The 25,734-nt window shown below is 42.1% G+C and overlaps 1 protein-coding gene across 42 annotated transcripts in view; it reads left to right on the top strand.

Moving 5' to 3' along the window:
- MACF1 (microtubule actin crosslinking factor 1) overlaps positions 1–25,734 on the top strand; it is a 407,864-nt gene that overhangs the window by 205,738 nt on the left and 176,392 nt on the right. For 41 of the 42 annotated variants that reach the window (XM_051857911.3, XM_070078713.1, XM_089300949.1 and 38 more), the window contains 17 exons: positions 3,323–3,489; positions 4,257–4,369; positions 4,476–4,582; positions 5,123–5,242; positions 5,391–5,486; positions 6,962–7,089; positions 7,171–7,264; positions 7,471–7,625; positions 9,012–9,288; positions 11,291–11,419; positions 12,119–12,196; positions 13,868–14,029; positions 15,813–15,917; positions 16,509–16,604; positions 17,401–17,526; positions 19,986–20,138; positions 21,358–21,512. In XM_051857911.3, the coding sequence (XP_051713871.2) occupies positions 3,323–3,489; positions 4,257–4,369; positions 4,476–4,582; positions 5,123–5,242; positions 5,391–5,486; positions 6,962–7,089; positions 7,171–7,264; positions 7,471–7,625; positions 9,012–9,288; positions 11,291–11,419; positions 12,119–12,196; positions 13,868–14,029; positions 15,813–15,917; positions 16,509–16,604; positions 17,401–17,526; positions 19,986–20,138; positions 21,358–21,512 (2,261 nt within the window). Of the gene's footprint in view, positions 1–3,322; positions 3,490–4,256; positions 4,370–4,475; positions 4,583–5,122; positions 5,243–5,390; positions 5,487–6,961; positions 7,090–7,170; positions 7,265–7,470; positions 7,626–9,011; positions 9,289–11,290; positions 11,420–12,118; positions 12,197–13,867; positions 14,030–15,812; positions 15,918–16,508; positions 16,605–17,400; positions 19,007–19,985; positions 20,139–21,357; positions 21,513–25,734 lie in introns of those variants that run through there. The other variant, XM_051857931.2, reaches the window with a different exon arrangement.

Raw genomic sequence — 25,734 nt, 5'->3', positions numbered from 1 at the left:
GTAACTCCAACTTTCAAGTAAATAAATAAATCTTTTTAAAAAATCGAAAGAAATAAATGCTACCTGGTTATGATGATGGTTCAACTTTATTTTTTAATTTTTATTTTTTAAAGATTTACTTATTTTATTTGAAAGAATTTGAGAGAGAGTATAAGAGACACACCAGAAAAATTTTCCATCCGCTGGATCACTCCCCAAATGCCTGTAACAGCTGGAACTAGGCTAGACTGAAACCAGGAACCAAGATCTCCATCCACATCTCCCACATGAGTGGTAGGAACACAAATGCTTGGGCCATCATCTGCTGCCTCATTAGCAGGAAGCTGGATCAGAAGCAGAGTAGCCCATGCTTGAATTGGCATTCAAATATGGGATGTGGGCATCCCAAGTGGCGACTTAACCCATTGCAGCACAATGCACACCTCTGCTATTCATTTTTAAGCTACTGTAATTCTGATTAAGATGTGGTGCCAGTCCCTCAGGAAACCTATAGTCTTGACAAATTATATTTATTAAATGATAGTCAGTAATGCAAAATAATGTTTAAATGATACAACTATCCATGCTGTGGGACTTAGACCAAAAAAATTGAAGGCAGACCATCATCTCTACTAGGTAGAGAGAGGGAAGGAAACCCTTTGTAGAGTATGACCCTGAGTTTGCGCAAGGTGCTTTCATGTGTGTCTGATTGATTATCACAGCAATCTTGGAAAGAGGGTAGATATTATTCTCACTCTAAAGATTTGCTAAGTAAGCTTCTAGTTGGTCATGCTGGGATTCAAATCCAGGTCTGTGTGGATTCAAAGACATACACTTTTCCCTCTTCAATACTTCCATCTTTCTAAAGTTGGTCTATATTTTGTAGATTTCTTATATACAAATGTACTTTCTATGGAAGATTTGGAAAATATGGAAATTAACTATAATGATGCCACTCATAGATAATTATTATTACTAGCTTGGTATATTTCTAGTATTTACACTCATATATAAAAAGATATTTGTATTACATTATGTACATATACATATGTGTACATAAATATACACATATATATGACTACATGAGGGTACTTCAAAAAGTTCATAGAAAAATAGAATTAAAGGTTTAGGGGCAGGCATTGTGGTACAGGAGTTTAAGCTGCTGCTTGGGAGATGTGCATCCCACATTGGAGCACCTGACTATTCTGTGTTTCTGGTCTTGTTTCCAGCTGATGTGCCTAGGAGGCAACAGGTAATGGCTCATCCTCCTGAGAGACCATGATGGGCTGGCGCCGCAGCTCACTAGGCTAATTCTTCGCCTTGCGGCGCCGGCACACCGGGTTCTAGTCCCAGTCGGGGCGCTGGATTCTGTCCCGGTTGCCCCTCTTTCAGGCCAGCTCTCTGCTGTGGCCAGGGAGTGCAGTGGAGGATGGCCCAAGTACTTGGGCCCTGCACCCCATGGGAGACCAGGATAAGTACCTGGCTCCTGCCATCGGATCAGCGTGGTACGCCGGCCATTGGAGGGTGAACCAACAGCAAAGGAAGACCTTTCTCCCTGTCTCTCTCTCTCACTGTCCACTCTGCCTGTCAAAAAATAAAAAAAAATTAAAAAAAAAAAGAGAGACCATGATGGAGTTCTAGGCAGGCATTTGGGGAATGAACCAGCAGGTGGAAAATCTCTCTGTCTTAGTCACTTTGCCTTTCAAATAAATAAATACATCTTTTAAAATAAAATGCACATCTTTTTTTGGTGTTAAAAAAATTGAAATCCATGCACTGTTTTTTTCATAATACACATTTTCCCTGAACTTTTTCAGGATCTCTTTATACTTAAATATACATTTTTATATCCTTTGTTCAAAATCAGGATTACTACATGTGTACATACACATTCACACACATATACATTTTATATTTTATAAAATTTGACAACTGTTTTCATTGACTTTTTTTTAAGATTTATTTTATTTATTTGAAAGGCAGAGTTACAGAGAGAGGTAGAGACAGAGAGAGAGGTCTTCCATCCAATGGTTCACTCCCCAGATGGCCACAACAGCCGGAGCTGTGCTGATCCGAAACCAGGAGGCAGGAGCTTCCTCCGGGTCTCCCACTTGGGTGCAGGGGCCCAAGCACTTGGGCCATCTTCTACTGCTTTCCCAGGCCATGGCAGAGAGCTGGATTGGAAGAGGAGCAGCCAGGACTAGAACCGGCACCCGTATGGGATGCTGGCGCTTCAGGCCAGGGCTTTAACCCACTGTGCCACAGTGCCAGCCCCTCATTAACATATTTAAAGCACATGTTTTAAAGTTCTACAAAGAATTCTATCCCATATATGTTATATACTTTGAGATCAATCTCTCATTAGAGTTGAAGCTCTTCATAACTTTTACAATTTTTTAAATTTTATTTATTTAAAAGACAAAGTTAGAGAAAGGCAGAGACAAAGAGAGAGGTGTCTTCCATCTGCCGGTTCACTCCCCAAATGGCTGCAGTGGCTGAAGCTGAGCAGATCCAAAGCCAGGAGCCAGAAGCTTCTTCTGTGTCTCCCACATGGGTGCAGGCACCCAAGCACTTGAGCCGTTTTCTCATGCTTTCCCAGGCACATTAGCAGGGAGCTGGATCAGAAGTGGAGCAACCAGTACTCAAATTTGCACCCAATATGGGATGCCCGCACTGTAGGCCAAGGCTTTAACCCGCTGCACCACAGCACTGGCCTCTCCTTATAACTTTTTTTTTTTTTTTTTTTTTTTTTTTTTTTGCTATGCCATGTTTATCATGATTTGGTAAAGATTATATAAAAAAATCCTACCTGAAATAAGCTCCTGGTTCCTGGCTTTGGATTGGCCCAGATTCGGCCATTGTGGCTATTTGGTGAGTGAATCAGCGGATGGAGGATTCTCTCTCTCTGCGTCTACCTCTGCCTCTGCTTCTCTGTAACTCTGCCTTTCAAGTAAATAAATCTTTTTAAAAAATCCTTTTATACCTATCTCTGGTAATTTCTTATAAAATTGTTTGTATCCTTTAAGACTTGATTCAAAGCTGACATCCTGACAAGTTGTACCATTTATACTCTCACTGGTCACAGGGTATAAGAATACTCAGCTTTAGATATTCTGTCCAATCCTAAGTAGTATCATTATTTAGAAACAGCCTACCTTGGTCTGATAGGTGGAAAATAGCCACACATGGTTTTAACTTACATTTCTTCGACTACAAAAGAAAATGTATCATAGGTTGGAGTTGTTATCTGAAGCACTGCCAGAGTTATACTATATGGAGAAGAGAAGATTAAAAGCCTTCATCTTATTTGTGTTTAATTATTGTGTGTCCTATCTTTTGGCAGATCTCTGACATCTACATTAGTGGGGAGTCAGGGGACATGTCAGCCAAGGAGAAACTACTCCTGTGGACTCAGAAGGTGACAGCTGGTTATACAGGAATCAAATGCACAAACTTTTCCTCCTGCTGGAGTGACGGGAAGATGTTCAATGCACTTATTCACCGATATAGGTAAGTACAGTGGCTTTCCATGCCCCTAGAGGAGTTCCTTCTCATCTCTTATTTGGTCAGTAGTTATAATGTCATTTCCCCCTCAACCAAGAATCAAGGCCGCTTCATTTATTTATTTGAAAAATGAATATTTATTGAACTCCTAAACAACGGGCATATACAGCAGTGAATAAAACAGCAAGGGTTCTCTTACAGATCCTGCCTCCAATGGGCATAATAAGGAGTACATAACTGTATGCTGTCCTACAGTGAAAAATGCAGTGGAGGGATAGAGTGACAAAGGGTTGTATTTTGGACAAAAGATTCAGAGATGACTTTTTGATAAGGACATTGGAAAAATGAGCCAAATGAGCCTCTGGGGTCTGGGTGTTCCAGTAGGAGGAACATTTTTGCATTCCCTTTGCAAGTGCAAAGGATCTGAAGTAGTTACTTAGAGTGGTTGAGGAATAGCTGGTGGCTGAAGTGAGGAAGATAGGAATTTTGAATGACAAAAATAAAAATTATTGAGCTCTTAGTGGTCATAAACATGCCCCAGTTTTCACTTTGTACTGGTTTATGACTCCTTTCTCATGCAATCCATGAACCTGCTGTTGTGTAAATTTAGAATTAGGGAGGACAGGCTCCTGATGTGTAATTTTAAAATGGGATTAGTGCCCTTTTAAACCTCCTGCTTTCTAACTTTATCAATGTTTTTTTGGGCTCTGGGGACATTTGAGAGGTTTTCTTTGTGGGAACTTGTGTGATGTGTAAATGGTGGCCTTTTACAGACCTGATCTGGTAGATATGGAGAGGGTGCAAATCCAGAGTAACCGAGAAAACCTGGAACAGGCTTTTGAAGTAGCAGAAAGACTGGGGGTCACCCGGTTGTTGGACGCAGAAGGTGAGAGTTTAATTAACTTGAGCTCAGTTTGGCATATATTCACTGTACCTTCTCCTAGCTGATTGCTTTGTTCCAACTGAGGGATTTCTTGCCCATTCTCTCTTAGATGTGGATGTGCCATCTCCAGATGAAAAGTCTGTAATCACTTATGTGTCTTCAATTTATGATGCCTTCCCTAAAGTCCCTGAGGGTGGAGAAGGGATCAGTGCCACAGTAAGAGAACATTTCCTAAAATACCTTCTGGCTTTGATTTGTTTGGGTGGAATGCATTCATAAGATAATGTTCTCAAGAACTCACTGTACACAGAGCACTTTTATACAGAGTAGACTGGATGTACGTGGACACTGTCTTTGTCTCTGGGAACAAGTTTCAATATTTCTAATTTTGAATCATCCAGCCCAGGTCATTTGATGCTAAATGCCAGCAAAGAATGTCCCTCTCATCATTCCCCGCGGTAATTCATTGTAAGGCATTGTTTTCTCAGCCACTGATACCAGCTTGTCTAGGTGTAGCATGACTCTTGTCTAAATATTTTTAGTGGTAGTGTAGACTTAAGGTGTCAGGAAATAGAGTCCCATCCGGAGAGCCCTTGAGGAGCTTTGAAATTGGAGCTGTGTGCAATAAACTGAGCAACTTTCTAAGCAATTAGAAGGAAAAGATTTTATGTGATTTGGGGTGGCCTGAACTACCTTCTCCTGTGCCTGTTTTGGATATTGCTAATCAGGTATATGACGTTTACTTTCTGACAATAGGAAGTGGACTCCAGGTGGCAAGAATACCAAAGTCGGGTGGATTCCCTCATTCCATGGATCAAACAGCACACTATACTGATGTCAGATAAATCTTTTCCCCAAAACCCTGTTGAACTAAAGGTAAAGCCATGAACTTAAACTATTTTTATAAATTTCCTCTAGGGAGTAAGTCTCAGCTTGTTTCTGCTGGCTTCTGGATGAGCTGAAATGAAAAAGTGGACTAGGTGCTTATCTCCATTCATTCATTTACCAAATATTAATTTTCTAGGCACTTTATAACCAATACATACACTTCAAAGAAACAGAAATTCTGGCCAAGGAGAGAGAAAAAGGAAGAATCGAGGAGTTGTACAAATTATTAGAGGTAAGAAAGCTGTCCTTTGCTGAGTCTTGGGGTTTGCTGGCTTGTACTGTTAATTGCTTCTTTTCTGAAAGGGGTAGGTGATGGAGGGAGGGGTGGAGGGAGGGAGAAAAGCATTTATTTATTTGAAAGGCAGAGAGGAAAAGAGAGATATCTGTCTGTCTTCCATTCATTGGTTCACTTCCCAAATGCCTACAACAGCCAGGGCTAGGCCAAGCTAAAGCCAGGAGCCTGGAACTCCATCTAGTTCTCTGCTGCCTCGCAAGACACATTAGCAAGAAGCTGGATTGGAAGTGGACCAGCCAGGACTCAAACCTAGACATTTTGATATGAGATATGACATCCCAAGCAGCAGCTTTTTTTAAAGATTTATTTGATTTATTGAAAGGCAGAGTTACAGAGAGACAGAGGCACAGAGAGAGAGAGAGAGAGAGGTCTTCCATCCTCTGGTTCACTCCCCAAATGGCCCCAATGGCCAGAGCTGGGTTGATCCACAGCCAGGAGCCAGGAGCTTCTTCTGGGTCTCCCACCTGGGTGCAGGGGCCCAAGCACTTGGGCTATCTTCTACTGCTTCCCATAGCAGAGAGCTAGATCGGAAGTGGAGCAGCCAGGACTCCAACCAGCACCTGTATCAGATGCTGGCATTGCAGGCGGTGGCTTTACCTGCTACGCCACAGCACAAGCCCCCCAAGCAGCAGCTTAAACTGCAGTGCCACAGTGCCTAACCTACTGCCATCTGCTTTTTCAAAAGAACTTACAGAAAAATGGTGTATCGTATTCAGAAATCTTGAGTTTCTTGGTTTTTAAAATTTATTTATTTATTTGAGAGGCAGCGAGACAGAGAAAGAAAGCTCCCATATGCTGTTTCATTCCACTGCATCTCTCTGGGGCAGGCCATGAGTGAAAGCTGGGAATCAGGAACTCCATTTAGGTGTCTCTTGTTGGTAGCAGGAACCTGATCACTACTGGCTCCCAGGGTCTGCATCAACAAAGCTAGGATCAGGAGCCAGAGCCAGGCCTTGAACCCAGGTACTCTGATATGGGATGCAGGTGTCTCAACTGGCATCTTAACTACTAGACCAAAGGCCTGCTCTAGAAATCTTGAATTTTCTGGATGTTAACCTGTTTCTCAGAGGAAAGGAAGCTAAATCTTTCTTTAGGATGAAAACAAAGAGCTTCCATTCAGATTGGATTCTTAGAGAATGTGGAGCTGTAGAAATGGGCATTTAACCTTGCCAGGATGGGGGTTATTAAGAGGACATGAAGATATGTAGAAGGAATGAAAAGATTTAGAGCAAGTTGTCCCTGCATTTTAGAGATTTTGTTGCTCTCACCTCAAGTTGAGACACTGCTAACTCATCAACTTTAATCATGTTAGATAATGGCTGGATAAAGAAGCACTGAGCATGTACATGAGTAAGCGAAGAAAGGCCTGAGGACATGGCTGTGGTTTTGTACTGAAGGAGTGTCTCTTTCAGGTGTGGATAGAATTTGGCCGAATTAAACTGCCTCAAGGTTATCACCCTAATGATGTGGAAGAAGAGTGGGGAAAGCTCATCATTGAGATGCTGGAGCGAGAGAAATCCCTTCGGCCAGCTGTAGAGAGGTGAGTCCAGAGCCTGAGGATGATCTGATGTGACTACTCAGCTGCTTGAACTTGCACTTGACTGTGGTTTCCTTATTTTAGGCTAGAATTGCTGCTACAGATTGCAAACAAAATCCAGAATGGTGCTTTGAATTGTGAAGAAAAACTGACACTAGCCAAGAATACACTGCAGGCTGTGAGTCTCTGACGGTTTTGTCCTATTTCCTCTGTCACATGTGCTCCACACCTACTCTCTGCTCTAATGGTCAAAGATAACAGGTGTGGAATCCAGCCGTATCGTTTGCTTTTTTCTTGAGATTGCAGTGGACTGCTTGGCTCCTTCCATTTTAGCAGGGGGGGGAGTGGAAGTTTTCTCATTCTTACTCTCCCTTTCTGTCTCAGGACGCCGCTCACCTGGAATCGGGACAACCAGTACAGTGTGAGTCAGATGTTATCATGTACATTCAAGAGTGTGAAGGTCTCATCAGGCAGCTGCAAGTGGATCTCCAGATCCTACGGGATGAGAATTACTACCAACTAGAAGAGCTGGCTTTTAGGTGAGAAACGAGATTCAAATGAAAGGCTTGCTTATTGCTGAAGTTCAAGGATCAAGATGGGATCAAGAGTCAGGCCCTGAGTCTTATAATTTGGAACTTAGAGCGCAGTCAGGGTCTTGATGGAGATACTGTAAGTACATACTTTGGGCAGAAAAATTTTCATGTTAGAGGACAATCTCCCCTTATTGCATACCCCTCCCACTAAATACCTGTAGGAGTCCCCCAGTCCCTGTGGCATCTTACAACACACACACACACACACACACCCTGATTTCAGCATGACCTGCTAGTTTGTGATAGCACAGCTGTTTTAGAAGCATTGATCCAATGCACTCATTTTATAGAGGAGGAAACCAAGACCCACTGTGTGGAAGAGGGTTGTCTAAAGTCACAAGGCTAATTTTTTTTTTAAGACTTATTTATTTTTTATTTGAAAGGCAGAGTTACACAGAGAGAGAGGGAGAAACAGAAATCTTCCACCCACTGGGCTGCAACAGATGGAGCTGGGCAGACTGAAGCCAGTAGCCAGGAGCTTCTTCTGGGTCTCCCACGTGGGTGCAGGGACCCAAGCACTTGGGCCATCCTCCACTGTTTTCCCAGGTGCATTAAAAGAGAGCTGGGTCAGAAGTGGAGAAACTGGGACTCAACCTGGCACCTATATGGGATGCCAACACTGTGGGTGGCAGCTTTATCTGCTATGCCACAGCACTGGCCCCCAGGGCTAGTTTTTTTTTTTTTTTTTTTTACAGAAACAAGACTTGGACCCTCATTTCTTCACCTCTAATCTTTGCTTTCTTCCTTTATACCATTCAGGCATTCTTTAAATAGATATTGATTTAATTCCTTCCAATTAGAACTGTAATTTGGCATTTGCCTTAAAGACAACTCAGAACGAGTTGAAGATGTTGGTAATATCACCTTGCATTCATGTAACACTTTTCCAGATATGTTCTCATTTTTATTTTTACCATGTTCTTGTCATATGGATTAGGGAAAGTTTTATATTTAAAAATATGTTACAGGGATGGCTGTTGTTACCGCAGGTTAAGCTACCACTTGAGATGCCCAAATACTGATTGGAGTCCCAGCTAGTTTGCTTCTAATCCAGCTTCCTGCTAACACATCCTGGAAGGTAGCAGTTGATGATGGCTTGAGTGCTTTGGTCTCTGCCATCCATGTGGAACACCCAGATGGAGTTCTGGGCTCCTAACTTTGACCTGGTCCAGCCCTGGCTGTTGTAGGCACTTGGGGAATGAACCAGCAGGTGGAAGATCTCAGTCTCTCTCCCTGTTTCTCTCTATTGCTCTGCCTTTCAAATAAATAAACATTTAAACAAAATATGTTATAGATTTAAGTGTCTTCCTTTTTTCTCTTCTTCCATTTCAGGGTCATGCGTCTGCAGGATGAGCTGGTCACCTTGCGTCTAGAGTGTACAAACCTGTACCAGAAAGGCCATTTCACTTCACTTGAATTGGTTCCACCCTCTACTTTAACCACTACTCATCTGAAAGCAGAACCCTTAACCAAGACAACCCATTCTTCTTCTACCTCCTGGTTCCGCAAGCCCATGACTCGGGCTGAACTTGTGTCAATCTCTTCCTCTGAAGATGAAGGCAATCTCCGATTTGTGTATGAACTACTATCTTGGGTAGAAGAGATGCAGGTAGGTATATGTCCACAGTGTTAATACAATGCACTAATGTTTATTACTCTGTATCCCTTGTATGGATTCCCTTAATTAGTTTTATAAAATACTTATTTATGGGGCTGGCATTGTGGCCACCGCCTACAATGTCGACATTTCATATGGGTGTCAGTTTGAGTCTCTACTGCTCCACTTCCGATCCAGCTCTCTGCTATGTGGAAGATGGCCCAAGTGCTTGGGCCCCTGCACCCATGTGGGAGACCCAGAAGAAGCTCCTGGCTTCAGATTGGCACAGATTTGGCTGTTACAACCAAATTGGAAGTGAACCTGCAGATGGAAGACCTACCTTTCTCTCTCTCTCTCTCTCTCTCTCTCTCACTCTCACTCTCGCTCTCTCTCTCTCTGCCTGTCCTTCTCTATCTGTGTAACTCTGATTTTCCAATAAATAAATCTTTAAAAAAAAAGATTTTTGTTGAAAGGCAGAGTTACAGAGAGATCTTCATCTTCTGGTTCACTCCCCAAATGACCACAACAGCCAGGACTGGGCAGGCTGAAACCAAGAGCGAGGAACTTCTTTTGAATCTCCCCCATGGGTGGCAGGGGGCCCCAAACATTTGATCCATTTTCCACTGCTTTTCTAGGAGCATAAGCAGGGAGCTGGATTGGAAGAAGGGCAGCCTGATCCGGGGCCCATATGGAATGCCAGCATCATAGCTTAACCTGCTACACCTTAATGCTGACCCCTGGATTCCCATAATTATTGATGCTGTCTGGACCTAAGTCCCTTCTCCTTAGGTCTTAAGTGGACAAGGTCAACTCAAATCCTCCCAATTCTGTACTGCATACCCCATTGTTTTCTAATTTGAAGCTCTTTGGAAATCAGCTAACTGTGCTATAGGTCGAAGCTTATGGGAAAATTTCAGTGTTTATGAATCTGTTATCTTTTCTGAAATTCCCTCATAGACAGAGGAATTTATTCTTCAGTTTCTGCAGTTGGTCTTAGCTCTTAAGTTTAAACAATGTTTCTGTGTTCCACAATTCCAAGGGACATGATTTGTTGTATTCTAGGATAATGGTTCAAATTTGATGTTGTCCTTATCTTTCTAATCCTTTTGTTTTATATTCTTCCCTTTTGCAGATGGTATATGTCCCATGTGCCAATATCCAGAGACAAGCTAAATAAATAAAAATATCCAAAGACAAGCTAAAAGTATCTTCCATTGGCCAGTAGTTGATTCCATGAGTGAAGCTACAAGTGGTCTTCAAAAAGTTCATGGAAGATGTGTATTATGAAAAAAAAGTGCATGGATTTAAACATTTTTGCATGCCAAAATAAACTTATTTTAAATTCCATTTTCCCACAAACTTTTTGAAATACCCTTGTATCTGTTCTGATTGTGAAATAAAGAGACTCCATAAAGGGAAAAACTAGGCTGTTAAGTAAAGCATTTTCATCCCATGAAGATGCCTTTCAAAAAAAAACAAACAAAAAAAAGATTTATATGAAGGGGTGGCAGAGAGAGATATTCTATTGGAATGGCTGCAAAAGCCAGGGCTGTGCCAGGCAGAAGCCAGGAGCCAGGATCTCTGAGTGTCCCAAGTGGTTGGCAAATACTCAGCTACTTGAACCACCATCTGTTAGCTCCCAGGCATTATAGCAGGGAGCTGGATTAGAAGAGTAGTAGCCAGGACTGGAACCAGAATGCCGCTACAGGACGTAGGCATTCTAAGCACTGGCTTAACCTGCTGCATCACAATGCCAGCTCTAAGACTCCTTTCTGAATAATAAATTCAGGACTATATTTCTATATGTGGCAGCAAAAGGCTGCCTCTGTTACTTTAGCTGTTGGGGTTTGATCTCCAGCTCCATGGGGATGATTATGGATTATGGTGTGGTTTTCTTTAAGAGCCATGGAATGATAGAGGTGATTTAGATAATACTTTTGTCCAAACATCGATTCTGACTATTTTGTTCCCTGCCAGTGCAACAGTAAATTATACCCATTTTTTCCTTTTCCAGATGAAACTAGAACGAGCAGAGTGGGGTAATGACCTGCCTAGTGTGGAGTTGCAGCTTGAAACACAGCAGCACATCCACACCAGTGTAGAAGAACTGGGCTCAAGCGTCAAAGAGGCCAGATTGTATGAGGTGAGTATCATTCAGAATCCACATTATGGGAGGGGCAGAGGTGGAAGCGGTAATGGGACAGTGTGCAAAGTACAGCTGTCTCTAAGGAGAAGGATCTCTAGAAAGGCAGAATAATGAATATTCATGAACAGCACTTTACAATACATTTCCTTTTTATGTGAAGTGTGTCTGTTAATCTTTGAAATAACCTTGCCAGAAAGGATTTTTATTAACCCCTTTTTTACTAAAAAGCGAAGACATCCTAGAAGCAGTATCTAGATTCAGGCTCTCTGACCGCAGACATTCATGTTCTTATCCCTTCACCTTCTATAGTAGAGAGCCAGTGTGGAGAAACCATTTATTAAATCTCTCCTCTCTTTTGTTATTCTGTCTTTCCATTTTTAATTTCAACTCTGCCCTTCAGAAAAGCAATAGAGTAGTTTGGGGTTCACTGAACACAAGTTTTGCTTAGAAGCCTCCCACAGTTACTGGAAACACAGCATGGGGAAGTCTGTTGGTTGTAATCATCATGCTAAGCTGTTGCCCACCTAGTGTTGCTCCAGCCTATAGGATCTGACTCAGACTTGTCTCAGCTTCTGTTTGTTTAGGGATGCCAACCCTTATCTATATGCAGACATAATATTTACATAGTTGAAACCATAACATGTAGTTTACTTACTCTTTCTCTAATGTAGTATTATTTCATTCCTTTCTTATCAGGGAAAAATGTCCCAAAATTTCCATACCAGTTATGTTGAAACACTTGGAAAGCTGGAGACACAGTATTGTAAACTGAAGGTAAATTTTGACTGACTCTTACGTTCCAGACAGCTGTCTTCCCCAATTCAGAAAAGTTTATGGTTTGGCTGTGTTTGGGTTTTCTGTTTATCAGGTTGTATCATTTACTATGTTCGTAGGTAAAATTTTTTCTTTAATGGGTCAGAAACTACTTGCTCCAGAAAGTTTTTTTTTTTTTTTTTTTTTTTTTTTTTTTTTTTTTTTTTTTTTTTTTTTATTTTTTTTTTATTTTTTGACAGGCAGAGTGGATAGTGAGAGAGAGAGACAGAGAGAAAGGTCTTCCTTTGCCGTTGGTTCACCCTCCAATGGCCACCGCGGCCGGCGCGCTGCGGCCGGCGCACCGCGCTGATCCGATGGCAGGAGCCAGGAGCCAGGTGCTTTTTCCTGGTCTCCCATGGGGTGCAGGGCCCAAGCACCTGGGCCATCCTCCACTGCACTCCCTGGCCACAGCAGAGAGCTGGCCTGGAAGAGGGGCAACCGGGACAGAATCCGGCGCCCCGACCGGGACTAGAACCCGGTGTGCCGGCGCCGCTAGGCGGAGGATTAGCCTAGTGAGCCGCGGCGCCGGCCCAGAAAGTTTTAAATAAATAGAACTTAACCTAGCTATTGTGCTTTGAGACACCAAAGTTAAAAGTTTGTGGTTGATAGAGAGGGGACTCCCCACCTACTTGTTGTTTTTTATTTCTATGTATCAAGATTTTCCAGAGTAGCACAGGCCCAGGGTCATTCTTTTTTTTTCTTTTCTTTTCTTTTTTTTTTTTTTTTGACAGGCAGAGTGGACAGTGAGAGAGAGAGAGACAGAGAGAAAGGTATTCCTTTTTGCCGTTGGTTCACCCTCCAATGGCCGCCCAGCTGGCGTGGTGCGGCCAGCGCACTGCACTGATCCGATGGCAGGAGCCAGGTACTTATCCTGGTCTCCCATGGGGTGCAGGGCCCAAGTACTTGGGCCATCCTCCACTGCACTCCCTGGCCACAGCAGAGAGCTGGCCTGGAAGAGGGGCAACCGGGACAGAATCCAGCGCCCCGACCGGGACTAGAACCCGGTGTGCCAGCGCCGCAAGGCAGAGGATTAGCCTAGTGAGCCGCGGCGCCAGCCAAAGGGTCATTCTTTATCCAGAAACCCCTGTAAAAGCCTTATGTGCTGTGTCTGCTGTCTAGGATTGACAATGGCTCTGTGGGAGTCTTTTTTTTTTTTTTTTTAAGGATTTATTTATTTATTTGAAAGTCAGAGTTAGAGGGAAAGACAAAAAGAGGGAGATCCATCCGCTGGTTTACTCCCAAATGACTGCATTGGCTAGGTCTGGGCCAGGCCTCATCCAGGTCTCCCACATGGGTGCAGGGGCCTGAGCACTTGGGCCATCCTCTGCCCCTTTCTAGGCACATTAGCAAGGAGCTGGATCAGAAGAAGAGCAGCCAGGACTCATACCAGCATGCACATCATGCTACAGGTGCTATAGGTGGTGGTTTAACCCACTGTGCCACGGCGCACCAGCCCCTCTGAGAGTTTTATGTCAAATTTGTACTAAACTTGACTCCATAAAGACAAACCCAGAGATTAAAAAGCAAAACTAAATTTGCTTCCTGTGTTGTTATTTCCTTTTATGTCAAATGTGCTATCTTCTACAGATGCAAAGACTGTCAGTCTAACTTTATAATCTTTGCTTTGTCTAGGAAACTTCTAGCTTCCGAATGAGGCACCTTCAGAGTCTGCATAAATTTGTCTCCAGAGCTACTGCTGAGTTGATCTGGTTGAATGAGAAGGAGGAGGAGGAACTAGCATATGACTGGAGTGACAACAATCCCAATATCTCAGCCAAGAAAAATTACTTCTCTGTGAGTCTAGCACAGCAGGCCTGTCATATTTATTTAATAGCACCAGAAGGAAAGAGGATTAGTCTGCTTGGGTTTCCAGAGTTGCACTTTGATAGACAAAAATAGAGACCCTGCTCATTGCATCTATGCATGTGAGAAATGTGTACTGAGAGATGGGCAGTAGAGCTGTAGAAGTGATTTATTTAGAAGGACAGGGTCTTGGGTGAATGGAGCAGACCTCTGCAAGCTGAGTCAATTCAAAGGCAAACCCTTTGTGGTAAGGTTATAAGCTTTGGAGTGAGAAAGACAGGTTCAAATTCTTATTTCTGTGCTAACTAGCTCTATGTCCCTCTTCAAATCATTTAATTTGGACCATTTGTGAAGTGGGAAAACAGCATCACTTTAAAGAGTTGAATAAAACATTAAGATTGAATAAGTTAATCTAGGCCAAAGATTTAGTATAGAGCTTAGTATTATCTAACTGTAGTGTACTTCTAGCTTCCATAAATTTCTGAATTCTTCTTAATTAATTTTTAAATTTTATTAATATAAAGAGAACAGATTTCATAGATACACTTCTTTTTTAAAATATTTATTTATTTATTTGAAAGTTGGAGTTACATAGAGAGAGAAGGAGAGGCAGAGAGAGAGAGAGTTCTTCAATCCGCTGGTTCACTCCACAGATGGCCACCACAGCCGGCACTGTGCCAGTCTGAAGCCAGGAGCCAGGAGCTTCTTCCAGGTCTCCCACTTGGGTGCAGGGCCCAAGCACTTGGGCCATCTTCTACTGCTTTCCCAGGCCATAGCAGAGAGTTGGATGGAAAGTGGAGCAGCCAGGTCTTGATCCGGCACCCATATGGGATGCCTGTGCTTCAGGCCAGGGTGTTAACCCTCTGTGCCACAGCACTAGCCCCTCATAGGTACACTTCTAAAAAGATAACCATTCTTAATTAACAATGTTTCGGTCTGAATCTCTTTTGTGTAATGGGAAGGAAAATTCAGTTTTGGACAAAGAGATAATCTTTACTTTTCAATGAAAGATGTAGACAAACAGGTTTTTCTTTTTATCTTTTTTTTTGCTGCTTTCAATATTCCCACTCTCAGAGGTCTCTAAAGGATTTTATAAACCCTATGCAAATTGAAAGCTTTCTTATTAGCACTCACTTTAGATACTTCAATTTCATTCATTTAGGGTTCTTAAAAATATGAGCTTTTATATAAAAAACGAGCTTTTCCTGATTGAAGAAGGAAGAAATTGATGCAAATAATCTGAGAACGGAAGTCAGGCTGTGCTAGGCATACAAAGAAAGTACTCTGAAAGCATCAAAGAGAAGGGATAAATCTGATTGTGAGGATTAGAGCTGGCATTTAAATTGGGTCATGCAGTATTACTGGAAGTTAGAGCCAGAAGGGGGCCTTGTAGGCTGTGGGAATAGTCTGTGTAAAGCCAACTGGAGAGTGATAACTGCTCTACTGATGTGTCACGTATTGGCATGGGAGTTAATGTGAACTGTCCACTCTAGCCGTGCTGTCTTCTTTCTCTGCCTCTGGTGCTCATTCTGTGATCCCTCACGTTGCTCAGGTCTGGCTAGGTCCTGTGTCCTTTGGAAATCATTTCCCAGTGATTCTAGTGCACTTGTCCTACACTGAAGTCCTCTGGCACATGATACTTACACATCTCATTTTGGAACCAACCCTGGGTTGTTGTAGTTTCCTTTATAGGAGGACAAGGAATGTAGCTTTTTCTTTATTGTACTCTCTGTCTTTATTACACTTATTCCATAAAACTGAATTCTGTTTTCAGGAGTTGATGATGGAACTGGAAGAGAAACAGGATGTATTCCGGTCTCTCCAAGATACAGCAGAACTGCTGTCACTTGAGAACCACCCAGCCAAACAGACAGTGGAGGTATGTGGCTTGAGAATGTATGAAGGTCAGATGCTCAGAGGTGGTTGTTGTAAAAGTATTCAAATAAGAGTCTTTGTTCTGCTGAAAGACCTGGAGGTAGTATCTGGGATCATTTGCCTTGGGTCTTCTTCCTTTTCCACTGTTCCTGCATCACTCAAAAGCCTGCAGTTTTGATAGTCTAAGGATCATACTAGGAAAAACAACAGAAGAGAGGCTGACTCTTAACTTCAGGAAGAAAGGTGACTTGGACCCTATTTCTTCAAATAACTACCTGTGTATACCCTGCCTCTAGTTGGTATGGTTTCTTTTCCCTGAGAAGAGAACCTGTGGAGGAATCCAGGAGGGATTTCTTTAGGCCTAGGTTCTGTGACTAGATCATTTAATTGCAACTGAATGTGGAAGAAGCCTTTTCTGTGTAACCCTTCTAACAGAATGATGTTGGATAAGAGGCAGTCCTCTTTCTCATTGGAAGCATTGATCAGGTGCCAGACAGGTATCTGCAGTGTCTCTTTTGGTGGCGAGTCAAGAGAGCATTGCATATATGGATAAGGCCTGTTCAACTCGTGCCCTCCTGTCTGTGTGTTGCTGCAGGCTTACAGTGCTGCTGTTCAGTCCCAGTTGCAGTGGATGAAGCAGCTGTGCTTGTGTGTTGAGCAGCATGTCAAAGAGAATACTGCTTACTTTCAGGTATAGTGGGCTGTTGTGTGTGTGTGCACGTGTGTGTGCATGAAGGTGAAGCTAAGAACACATTTCTATCAATTCGCTTTTACTATATAAACTAACCACTCCAAAACATAGTTGCTTAAAACAGCATCACTTAATTAGTTCAGTTTGGTCAGGGCTTAGCTAAATGCTTTTCACCATTAGAGGTTAGGCTGGGAGCTGTTTGGTCCCAAACAGCATCCTTCACATATCTGACAGTTGGTGGAGGGGTCAGGATGGAAAGCCTTACATCTGTAGCATCTGACAACCCTCTTTGTATAGTAACTGTGTTCCGCAGCAGAGGAGAGCATGCCCCAGGGCACGAGCACTCTTTCCTCCTTGTCACACTTACGTGCTGTGGGCAAAGCAAGTCATGTGGCCATACCACTTCCTATCACAGCAAGAAAGACTCCACTGCTTGTTTTCAGGTGAGGGTGGAGGAGGAATCAGCTGTTACCTATGTATCTCTGTGACCATTTTGTAGTCATATTAAGTCATTGAAACGTTTGATCCCCTGACCTCCAGGCTTTTCATGCAATATCCCTCACAGCCCAGGGTTGTCAGTAGCCAGAAGTCAAGAGGAAAGAACAGTGGGTTCTGAGGGGTGAAACGGGCCAACTTGTCTGTAAGGCTCAGTCCTCCGGCTGCTGCTTGGGTGCGCTTTGTGGTGCACTGACAGGGATGCAGTGACCCCTCTGCTGGACCGCACAGAAGTCACACTTCCCTAGTCCGCACCTCCAGTGCATTAAGCAGAAGGCATGCCCTCCTTACCTTCCCACAGTTCTTCAGTGATGCGCGGGACCTGGAGTCATTCTTGAGGAACCTCCAAGACTCCATCAAGCGCAAATATTCCTGCGACCACAACACCAGCTTGTCCCGCCTCGAGGACCTGCTCCAGGACTCCATGGTGGGTGTTGTATCAGTGGGGATGGTTACTTCTGAGCAACAGAGTAAACCCTGTCAGCGGCTGCTGTTTATATCCTTGAAAGCTCCAGGGCGATGGGCCATGGTTAAGAAAACAGTTAGCTCATATTCAGAAAGTTTACCCAGTTTTCTTCTGTCCCCTTCCTTTTTCCTTTTCTTTCCTTAGTAAGTTGCTGGTGAGATTTCTTTGGGTATGTTACTGAAGTGGAGTCCTAGTCATCTCCCTGAGCCACTTAGTGCTCGCTGTCCTTTCTTTGCATTGTCCCTATTTCAGTGCAGAAGTTGGGGCCTAGAATGAGGTAGATAGAGCATGGGAAAAAAGGGGGAGGGGCCTGAAGCAGATTAGCTAACATCAAATTCTTTTTTACTCTCTTATGCAAAAGAAAATTTTTAAAAAATGAAATAGTTCTGAGCCAAATTTTTCCTCCTTGGTAATTTTCTTTTGGTAATGATGAAAATTAATTTTAATGAAGGCTAACATTAAAATCTTATTTAGATGTAATACAGTATTTGTCCAGTTTATATAGCCATATTAACTTTAAAAAGTCTAATATTTTATCCAAATAATTTTATATTTGTTTTCTCCAAAAAATACTTGCTTCTTGAGGGGCTAGCTATAAAATTAATAGCAAAACTATTTACATTTGTTGAATGTCTGTTACACAGAGTTGGCAACAGGGCTCAAGCTGCATCTCAAATTGAGATAGAAATGTGTGTGCAAAAGGGAAATTGCTTTTCCTGCATGAGAAGCTAGGGGATCCTCACATTTCCATAGGAAAGTATAAAGAGGAGAACCAGAATAACCCCAAACAGTTCCTTTATTTGGTGGGTGAGATTTGGGCATTTGGATTATTATTTGATTTTTTTAACACTTCAACTATAGTAAACTTTGTGTTCAGTGCTTCACCTGAGCAAATAATCTGTTAATTTATTTGGCATGAAGGATAAAAATCTGACTTTTCAGATGTTGTCTCTAAAATGTCTCTCTCAGGGGTACTACAGTATTGAAGGAGAAATATAATCCTTGGCTATTATCTCCTCCCTCCCACAGAGTGTCTTCCTGTCGTAGGGTAACTCCTCTGCAATTGTCATATCTTCTCTTCTCGAGGGTCGCTGCTGTGTTCCCTCCTCTCCAGGTCAGGGGCATCGGGTTGGCGGCGTCATCGGGGCATGGAGTCACCTGGGTCTGCTCCTCGGCTTGTCTGTCAGGTTCGGGAGCATCTGTCCTGGCTTCTGGTTCTTTTCAGAACTTTTACCACGCTGAGCACTTGATCTCTGGAGCTTGAGATGTTTGGCTGTGGGTTAGAGAGAAATTGACATCTTTATTGCAAGGAAACTGAAATGGGTAGAGCAGCTCTCAAGTATGGACGTATGGCTGCCTCCCTGATATATTCTATTCCTCTCTCTTAACTAAGAAGTTAAAGTTGTATTTCTTCCAATCATGCTCCCGGGGACAGGCACAGGTAGTTTATTTAAGCATTTCTTTTTTTTCTTTACTTGCATATTCTTAATTCTTTAATGGCATTTCTTAACATTATTAACTCTTCGCTGTCATCACATCTACATCCATCCAAAGAAAGCCCTCTTCTGGGGACTTTTATGCCACAAAATGGGCTTGAACCATCATGGTTAATAGATAAAGGCTATCTTTTATTCTCTAATGGAATTTTAGTAGATTGCTATCAAGTTTGGTGACAAGAATTTTACTAGTTTTTAAGATAATTGAGTTTGCAGAGATTTGAGTGTTTCAATTTTGCATGATACTTTTTTCAAATCAATCAGATTCACGTGAATATCGCATGGCAAGATATTGAAAGGTAAACCCTAAATCCATTTATCATAATGCTTTCACCAATAGCATTTGTTTATGGATTGTTGGTTGAAGAGCTATGATCTTTCTCTATAAAGTTTAACTCATTTTAAGAAAGTGAGATATGTGAAGTACAGTGTGGGAGATACAATAATTTAAAAATTTTTAAATAGTGTCTAGCTTCTCCTAAGCAGGAAGGTTAAGAACTGGTTTTTGCCAGTGAGAAATTTAATAATAATAATAATAATAATAATGCCATTATTATTATTATTGTTTTTAACTGCCATGTTCTCTGAACTTGGGAAATCCTTTATTAGCTATATGCCACTATATCTGGCAGCTGAAGTTCATTTTTGTTTTTGTTTGTTTTTTTGCATGTGGCTTTATGATTCATTGAAAGAGAAACAGGGAGGAAGCTGCAAATTTTTGGTGCAAAAGCACTTGATAGCGGACAGAAACATTCTCTCCTTTTTCCTTTATCCTTGTCTAAAGTTTAATCTAAGATGGCTCCACCAAGGTTCCCTGCTTAACTGAGAAATGACATTCTCTTAGGGGAGTGGAGCACTCAGTTTTCTTTGTTGGCTTGGTCACCCTGAGTGGTAACATGTCTTTTTGTTTTGTTTATTTTGTAGGATGAAAAGGAGCAGCTTATACAGTCCAAGAGTTCCGTTGCCAGTCTTGTTGGGAGATCAAAAACCATTGTTCAGCTAAAGCCACGCAGTCCAGACCATGTGCTAAAGAGCACCATTTCTGTTAAGGCCATCTGTGACTATCGGCAGATCGAGGTGAGGAGGTGAAAAGGGTAACTTGGGGCTTCAGAGGGAAGGAAGAGAGAAGAGAAAAAGGAAACCTTCAGTTAGGGTTATGATAATAGGGAAAGATCAAATTGTAGAATTTTTGACATTCACATCTTTTCTATCATTTAAACAAACTCTATAGTCCTGATCTGTTCCTGCCTCAGTGATTGGCCTCACCAACCACATAGGTGCCTAAGTGTTGGAGAAAATGCTCCTTTGTGACACCTGGGAGATATCTTTGCTTGCTGTCCCCTCTTATCCCCCATAACGAGTCGGACCAAGTCAGTACTAATCTGTAAATATCCCTTACATGTTCTTTCTGTCTCTCTGCTGCTATCCTACATTCGATCATAAGTTTCATTCACTTGGATATTGTATCAGCCTCCTCATTTAATGCATACTTTGTCCTACAACAATCATCATCTTAAAAAAAAGAAAAAGACACTCCTACAATTTCTCACTGGTTTTGGGAGAAAGTCTGAACTCCCTAATGTGGCCTTCAATGCTGAATAATCTGTCTACTTCTCAAGCCAAGACAGGGTCCCGTCCTTTCCACTGATCCTGGAAAATTGCATTTGTCAAACAACATGGTTTACCATATGGTCCCACCTCAGTGTGTGAAATACAGACTGTGTTGTTCTACTTGCCACTGTACCATTTCCATCGCTAGTGTCTAGAACACTTCTAGGCACATAGCAGGCCCTCAATAAATATTTGTTGAATGGAAGAGTGAATGAGTGGAAAAATGAGACAGCACTCTTCTTTGTCTCAGTTCTTCTGTCTATAAAACAGGGATCATAATGTTGGTTACTTGTCTCTCAAGAGAAAATTGATTATAAAATATTTAACCATTTACAGGGGGTTTAGTGGAAGGATAGGAAAGGAGGAGGAAGGATCACAAGACCATTTTTACTCTAATAGTTTTTGGTTCAGAGATTGCTCTTGAGGACTTTTATGATCTCTATGACTCTCAAGTATTAAGTTACTTGACATGTAACAGGCATTTAATGAACACATGTTTCCTTGATTTATTTCATTTCATAACTTTTCCTGTGTTGTAGATTTAAGAAATCAAGAGCCTTTACTAGATGATAACATATCTTAATCAGATTTTTTGAAAGGATTTTACAGCTCTGGCATCAGACAACAGGTAATAATGGGTTATTGTTTTGTCCATTAGCAATAACTTGTGAATTTGTATCTCTAGATCACGATTTGCAAAAATGATGAGTGTGTGCTAGAAGATAATTCTCAGCGGACCAAATGGAAAGTGATCAGCCCCACAGGGAATGAGGCAATGGTGCCATCAGTCTGCTTCCTCATCCCCCCACCCAACAAGGATGCCATTGAGATGGCCAGCAGGTAACTTTTCTCACTGTCCACTCTGCTGTTTGTCCTGGGTGAACGGATGGAGGGATGAGCCTGTGGTCGTGATCTCCCTGAACACAGTGACCAAATTGTGTGTTTCTGGGAAAGAAAGGCCTCTTACTAGGGATGATGAGTCTGACACTGCCAGCTACATAACAGATCTTCAATAAATGTTTTTGTTCAATTGAGGTATATTCAGTGATAGTTATTTTTGAAAGGATTATTGCTTGTAAATAGCTTACTTTTAGAAAATCAACTATTGTGAGAGCTAATTTTCAGTTTTTTGGTAGTTATTTTTTAAGATTTTATTTATTTTTATTTTATTTGAGAGGCAGAGTTACAGACAGACAGAAGGGGAGATGAAGAGAAAGGTCTTCCACCCTCTGGTTCACTCTCCAGATGGCCACAACTGGGCTGATCTGAAGCCAGGAGCTTCTTCCTGGTCTCCCACATGGGCGCAGAGGCCCAATTACTTGGGCCATCTTCCACTGCTTTCCCAGGCCATAAGCAGAGAGCTGGATTGGAAGAGGAGCAGCCGGAACATGAACCAGTACCCATATGAGATGCCAGCACACCAGGCAAAGGCTTAAACCTACTACACCACAGTGCTGGCCCCAGCTAATTTTCTTTAATTTGTATTTTATTAAAGTAGTGTATGTACATAGTTTAGAAAGTTGGATTATATCCAAGAGCTTATAGTAAAAGTAAACAGTCTCCTCCCTGACCCCAGTGTTCTTCCCAGAGTCAACTGCTTTCAACTCTTTCAACAGATCTTTTGGAGTTTTAACTCTGTTTCTGAATAATTTTCCTGATTTTTTTCAACTTCAGAAATTAATTTCTTACTCTAGGAGATTAACATTTAGCTCTCTGTACACACACTGCTCCTTTCTTCATGTCCCAAATGTAGTTAAGTTACAATTTTTTGTTTAAATTGGTAATTTTAATTTTATTGTTAAACTGTTTACCGCTGAGCCAGGTGATACTCCAGGGGATCTTTGTAACAAGCTTGCCTTCTCTGGACTGCTCCTCCTCTGGGCTCCTCCTGTGCTCTGCTGCAGTCACTCTGGTCTTCCTCCTGTTTCCCAAGCACAGCTAACCTGCTCTTGCCTCATCCAGGAGCTTTGTACTTCATGTTTGCTCTAGATATCCGCGCAGTTCACTCCTCACTTCATCCAGTGCGTCCAGTCTCTCTCATGGGCCACCATCCCCACTCACTGCAAATGTCCCTTTCTGTTCTCCTTGTTTGTCTTTATTTTGCTTAAAAACACTAAGAACACTTAATACTGCTTAACAGATTTTATACTTACAAGGGGCCTTCCAAAAGTTAATGCAAAATGCATATTATGAAAAAGCTAGGCATGGATTTCAAAATAGTTTTTTGCACCAAAATAGACTTCTCATTCCATTTTTCTGTGAACTTTTTGAAGTTCCCTTTCATTTTCTCTTGGGAACAGCTCTCTGGCCTATCCATTCTCTTCTTCCTTTCTGTCTGGCCTTGTTCTGTAGATGTGATTCAGTGCTGCCTCTCTGGCATTCTCCTTCACCTGGGGATTTGCTTCACCTCTCTGCTGGGCCTATTGAGTCCTAGTTTCCAGATCTTATTTATTGATTCATGGCCTGGTTTACGGTAGCACACTCTCCAGTAGGTTACTGAAAAAGGCTGCATGGGAAGTAGTTGTTTTGACACCTCTCATGTCTGAAAATGTCTTTCTTCTCCCTTCACTATTATGTAGACATACATACAACATTCTTTGGGAAAAGTCTGAACCTTGAAGGTGTGGCTCTGTTGTTTTCTTACTTCCAGGGTATCTTAACTAAGAGACACATAGTGTCATTTTCATTCTTTATCCTTTTTTTAAGGGGTAACTTGCCTTGTGAATGAAATCTGTTGCTCTGGAAGCTTTTAAGCACTTCTCTTTATCACTAACATTTGAAAGGAATGCCGTACCTTTGAGTGAGTCTTTTTGCAATCATTGTGCTAAAAAATACAAACTGGAAACTCGTCTTTCTAATATGCATAAATTTTTACTGGATTATTTACAGTTTTAATTCTCTGTGTTTTTCCTGTTCTTGCTTTGAAGAATCCCCGTATGTCAGATATTGGACTAATTCTGTTATCAGTTCTCCTGGGTTCTATTATTTTCTATTTTTCATTTCTTTTGAGATGTCCTGAACTTTTAATTTCTTTTATTTATTTTTTTAAAAGATTTTATGTTATTTATTTGAAAGACAGTTACAGAGAGGTAGAGACAGAAAGGTCTTCCATCTGCTGGTTCACTCCCCAGATGGCTCCAATGGCTGGAGCTGCGCTGATCCGCCAGGAGCCAGGAGCTTCTTCCGGGTCTCCCACGTGGGTGCAGGAGCCCAAGGACTTGGGCCATCTTCTGCTGCTATCCCAGGCCATAGCAGAGAGCTGGATCAGAAGAGGAGCAGCCAGAACTAGAACCAGCGCCCATATGGGAGGCCGGTGCTTCAGGCCAGGGCTTTAACTCACTGTGCCACAACGCTGGCCCCCTAATTTCTTTCTTTCTTTCTTTCTTTCTTTTTTTTTTTTTTTTTTTTTTTTAGTTTTATTTATTTATTTGAGAGGTAGAGCCACAGTTACAGGGAGGGAGAGAAGGTCTTCCATTTGCTGGTTCATTCCCCAAATGCACACAATGGCTAGAGCTGGGTCAATCCAAAGCCAGAAGCCAAGAGCTTCCTCCAGGTCTGACATGTGGGTACAGGGGCCCAAGCACTTGGGCCATCTTTTTCTGCTTTCCCAGGCCATAGCAGAGAGCTGGATAGGAAGAGGAGCAGCTGGAACACTAACTGGCAGTCATATGGGATGCCAGCTCTGCAGGTGGAGGCTTAGCTTACTACACCACAGTGCTGGTCCCATGAACTTTTAACTTCAACTTTACTAAAATCTTAGTGGGATTTTTGGAGAGAGGGAAGATAAACTGAGTCTGTTATGTAGCTGATATCCTAGCTTCTGGTTTTTTATCCTATTCTTTTTATCTTGTATTTTGGTCGCAACTCAAATTCAAAGTAACTTGGTGTGAGTGTGTCTATGTATCTTCATGTTTTTAAGTCTTAGAAGTTGAGAGAATCAGCTAGACATGGAATGCTTATTAAAAATCTCAAACCAGGGGCCAGTGCTGTGGCTTAGTAGGCTAAGCCTCTGTCTGCAGCACTGGAATCCCATGTGGGCACCAGTTCCTGTTCCAGCTATTCCTCTTCAGATCCAGCTCTCTGCTATGGCCTGGGAAAGCAGTAGAGAGTGGCCAAGTGCTTAGGCCCCTGCACCCATGTGGGAGACCCGGAGAAAGCTCCTGGCTCCTGGCTCCTGGCTTCAGATCAGTCCAGCTCCAGGCGTTTCGGTCATTTGGGGGGTATACCAGTGTATGGAAGACCTTTCTCTGTCTCTCCTTCTATCTGTAACTCTGCCCCTCAGATAAATGCATTCTAAAAAATCTCAAACCATTCAACTGCAGTTTTCTTTTATATTCCAGATGAACCTCTTAAGTTGCTGTTAACTTGTACACATTTTAGCATTTTTATAAATATATAGAACACAGAAATTTAATTTTTTTAAGCATCAATGTCATTTTTCAGCAAATGAGGTTATTTTATCTATACTGTTCTCTATTATTACTTTCCCTGGCTATTTTTTCTCTCTAGCTTCCTGTAATTTAGTACATTTTTGTAATATTTGTGAGATTGCTAAATACATGCTAACATACATAATACTCTAGCAAATCCAAATTGAAGATCTCAATTTAGTTCCAAAGATTAGTATTTGAGTGTTGCCTTTCTCTGCTCAACATGTAAACTCAGTTTCATTCAAGCAATCCCATTTTTCCTTAAAAGGTCTATAAACTATAAAGGTCAAGTATTGAGGGGCCGGTGCCATGGCTCACTTTGTTAATCCTCTGCCTGCGGCACCAGTATCCCATATGGGTGCTAGGTTCTAGTCCCGGTTGCTCCTCTTCCAGTCCAGCTCTCTGCTGTGGCCCGGGAGGGCAGAGGTGGATGGCCCAATGCTTGGGCCCCTGCATCCGCATGGGAGACCAAGAAGAAACACCTGGCTCCTGGCTTTGGATCAGCACAGTGCCGGCTGTGGCAGCCATTTGGGGAGTGAACCAACAGAAGGAAGACCTTTCTCTCTATCTCTCTCTCTCTCACTGTCTATAACTCTACCTGTCAAATAAATATATTAAAAAAAAAAAAAAGT

This window comes from Oryctolagus cuniculus, chromosome 7, assembly GCF_051225735.1.
Source record: "Oryctolagus cuniculus isolate XC-2025 breed Fujian yellow rabbit chromosome 7, ASM5122573v1, whole genome shotgun sequence".
Taxonomy (NCBI): domain Eukaryota; kingdom Metazoa; phylum Chordata; class Mammalia; order Lagomorpha; family Leporidae; genus Oryctolagus; species Oryctolagus cuniculus.
This window is presented reverse-complemented; position numbering and strand designations above follow the sequence as displayed.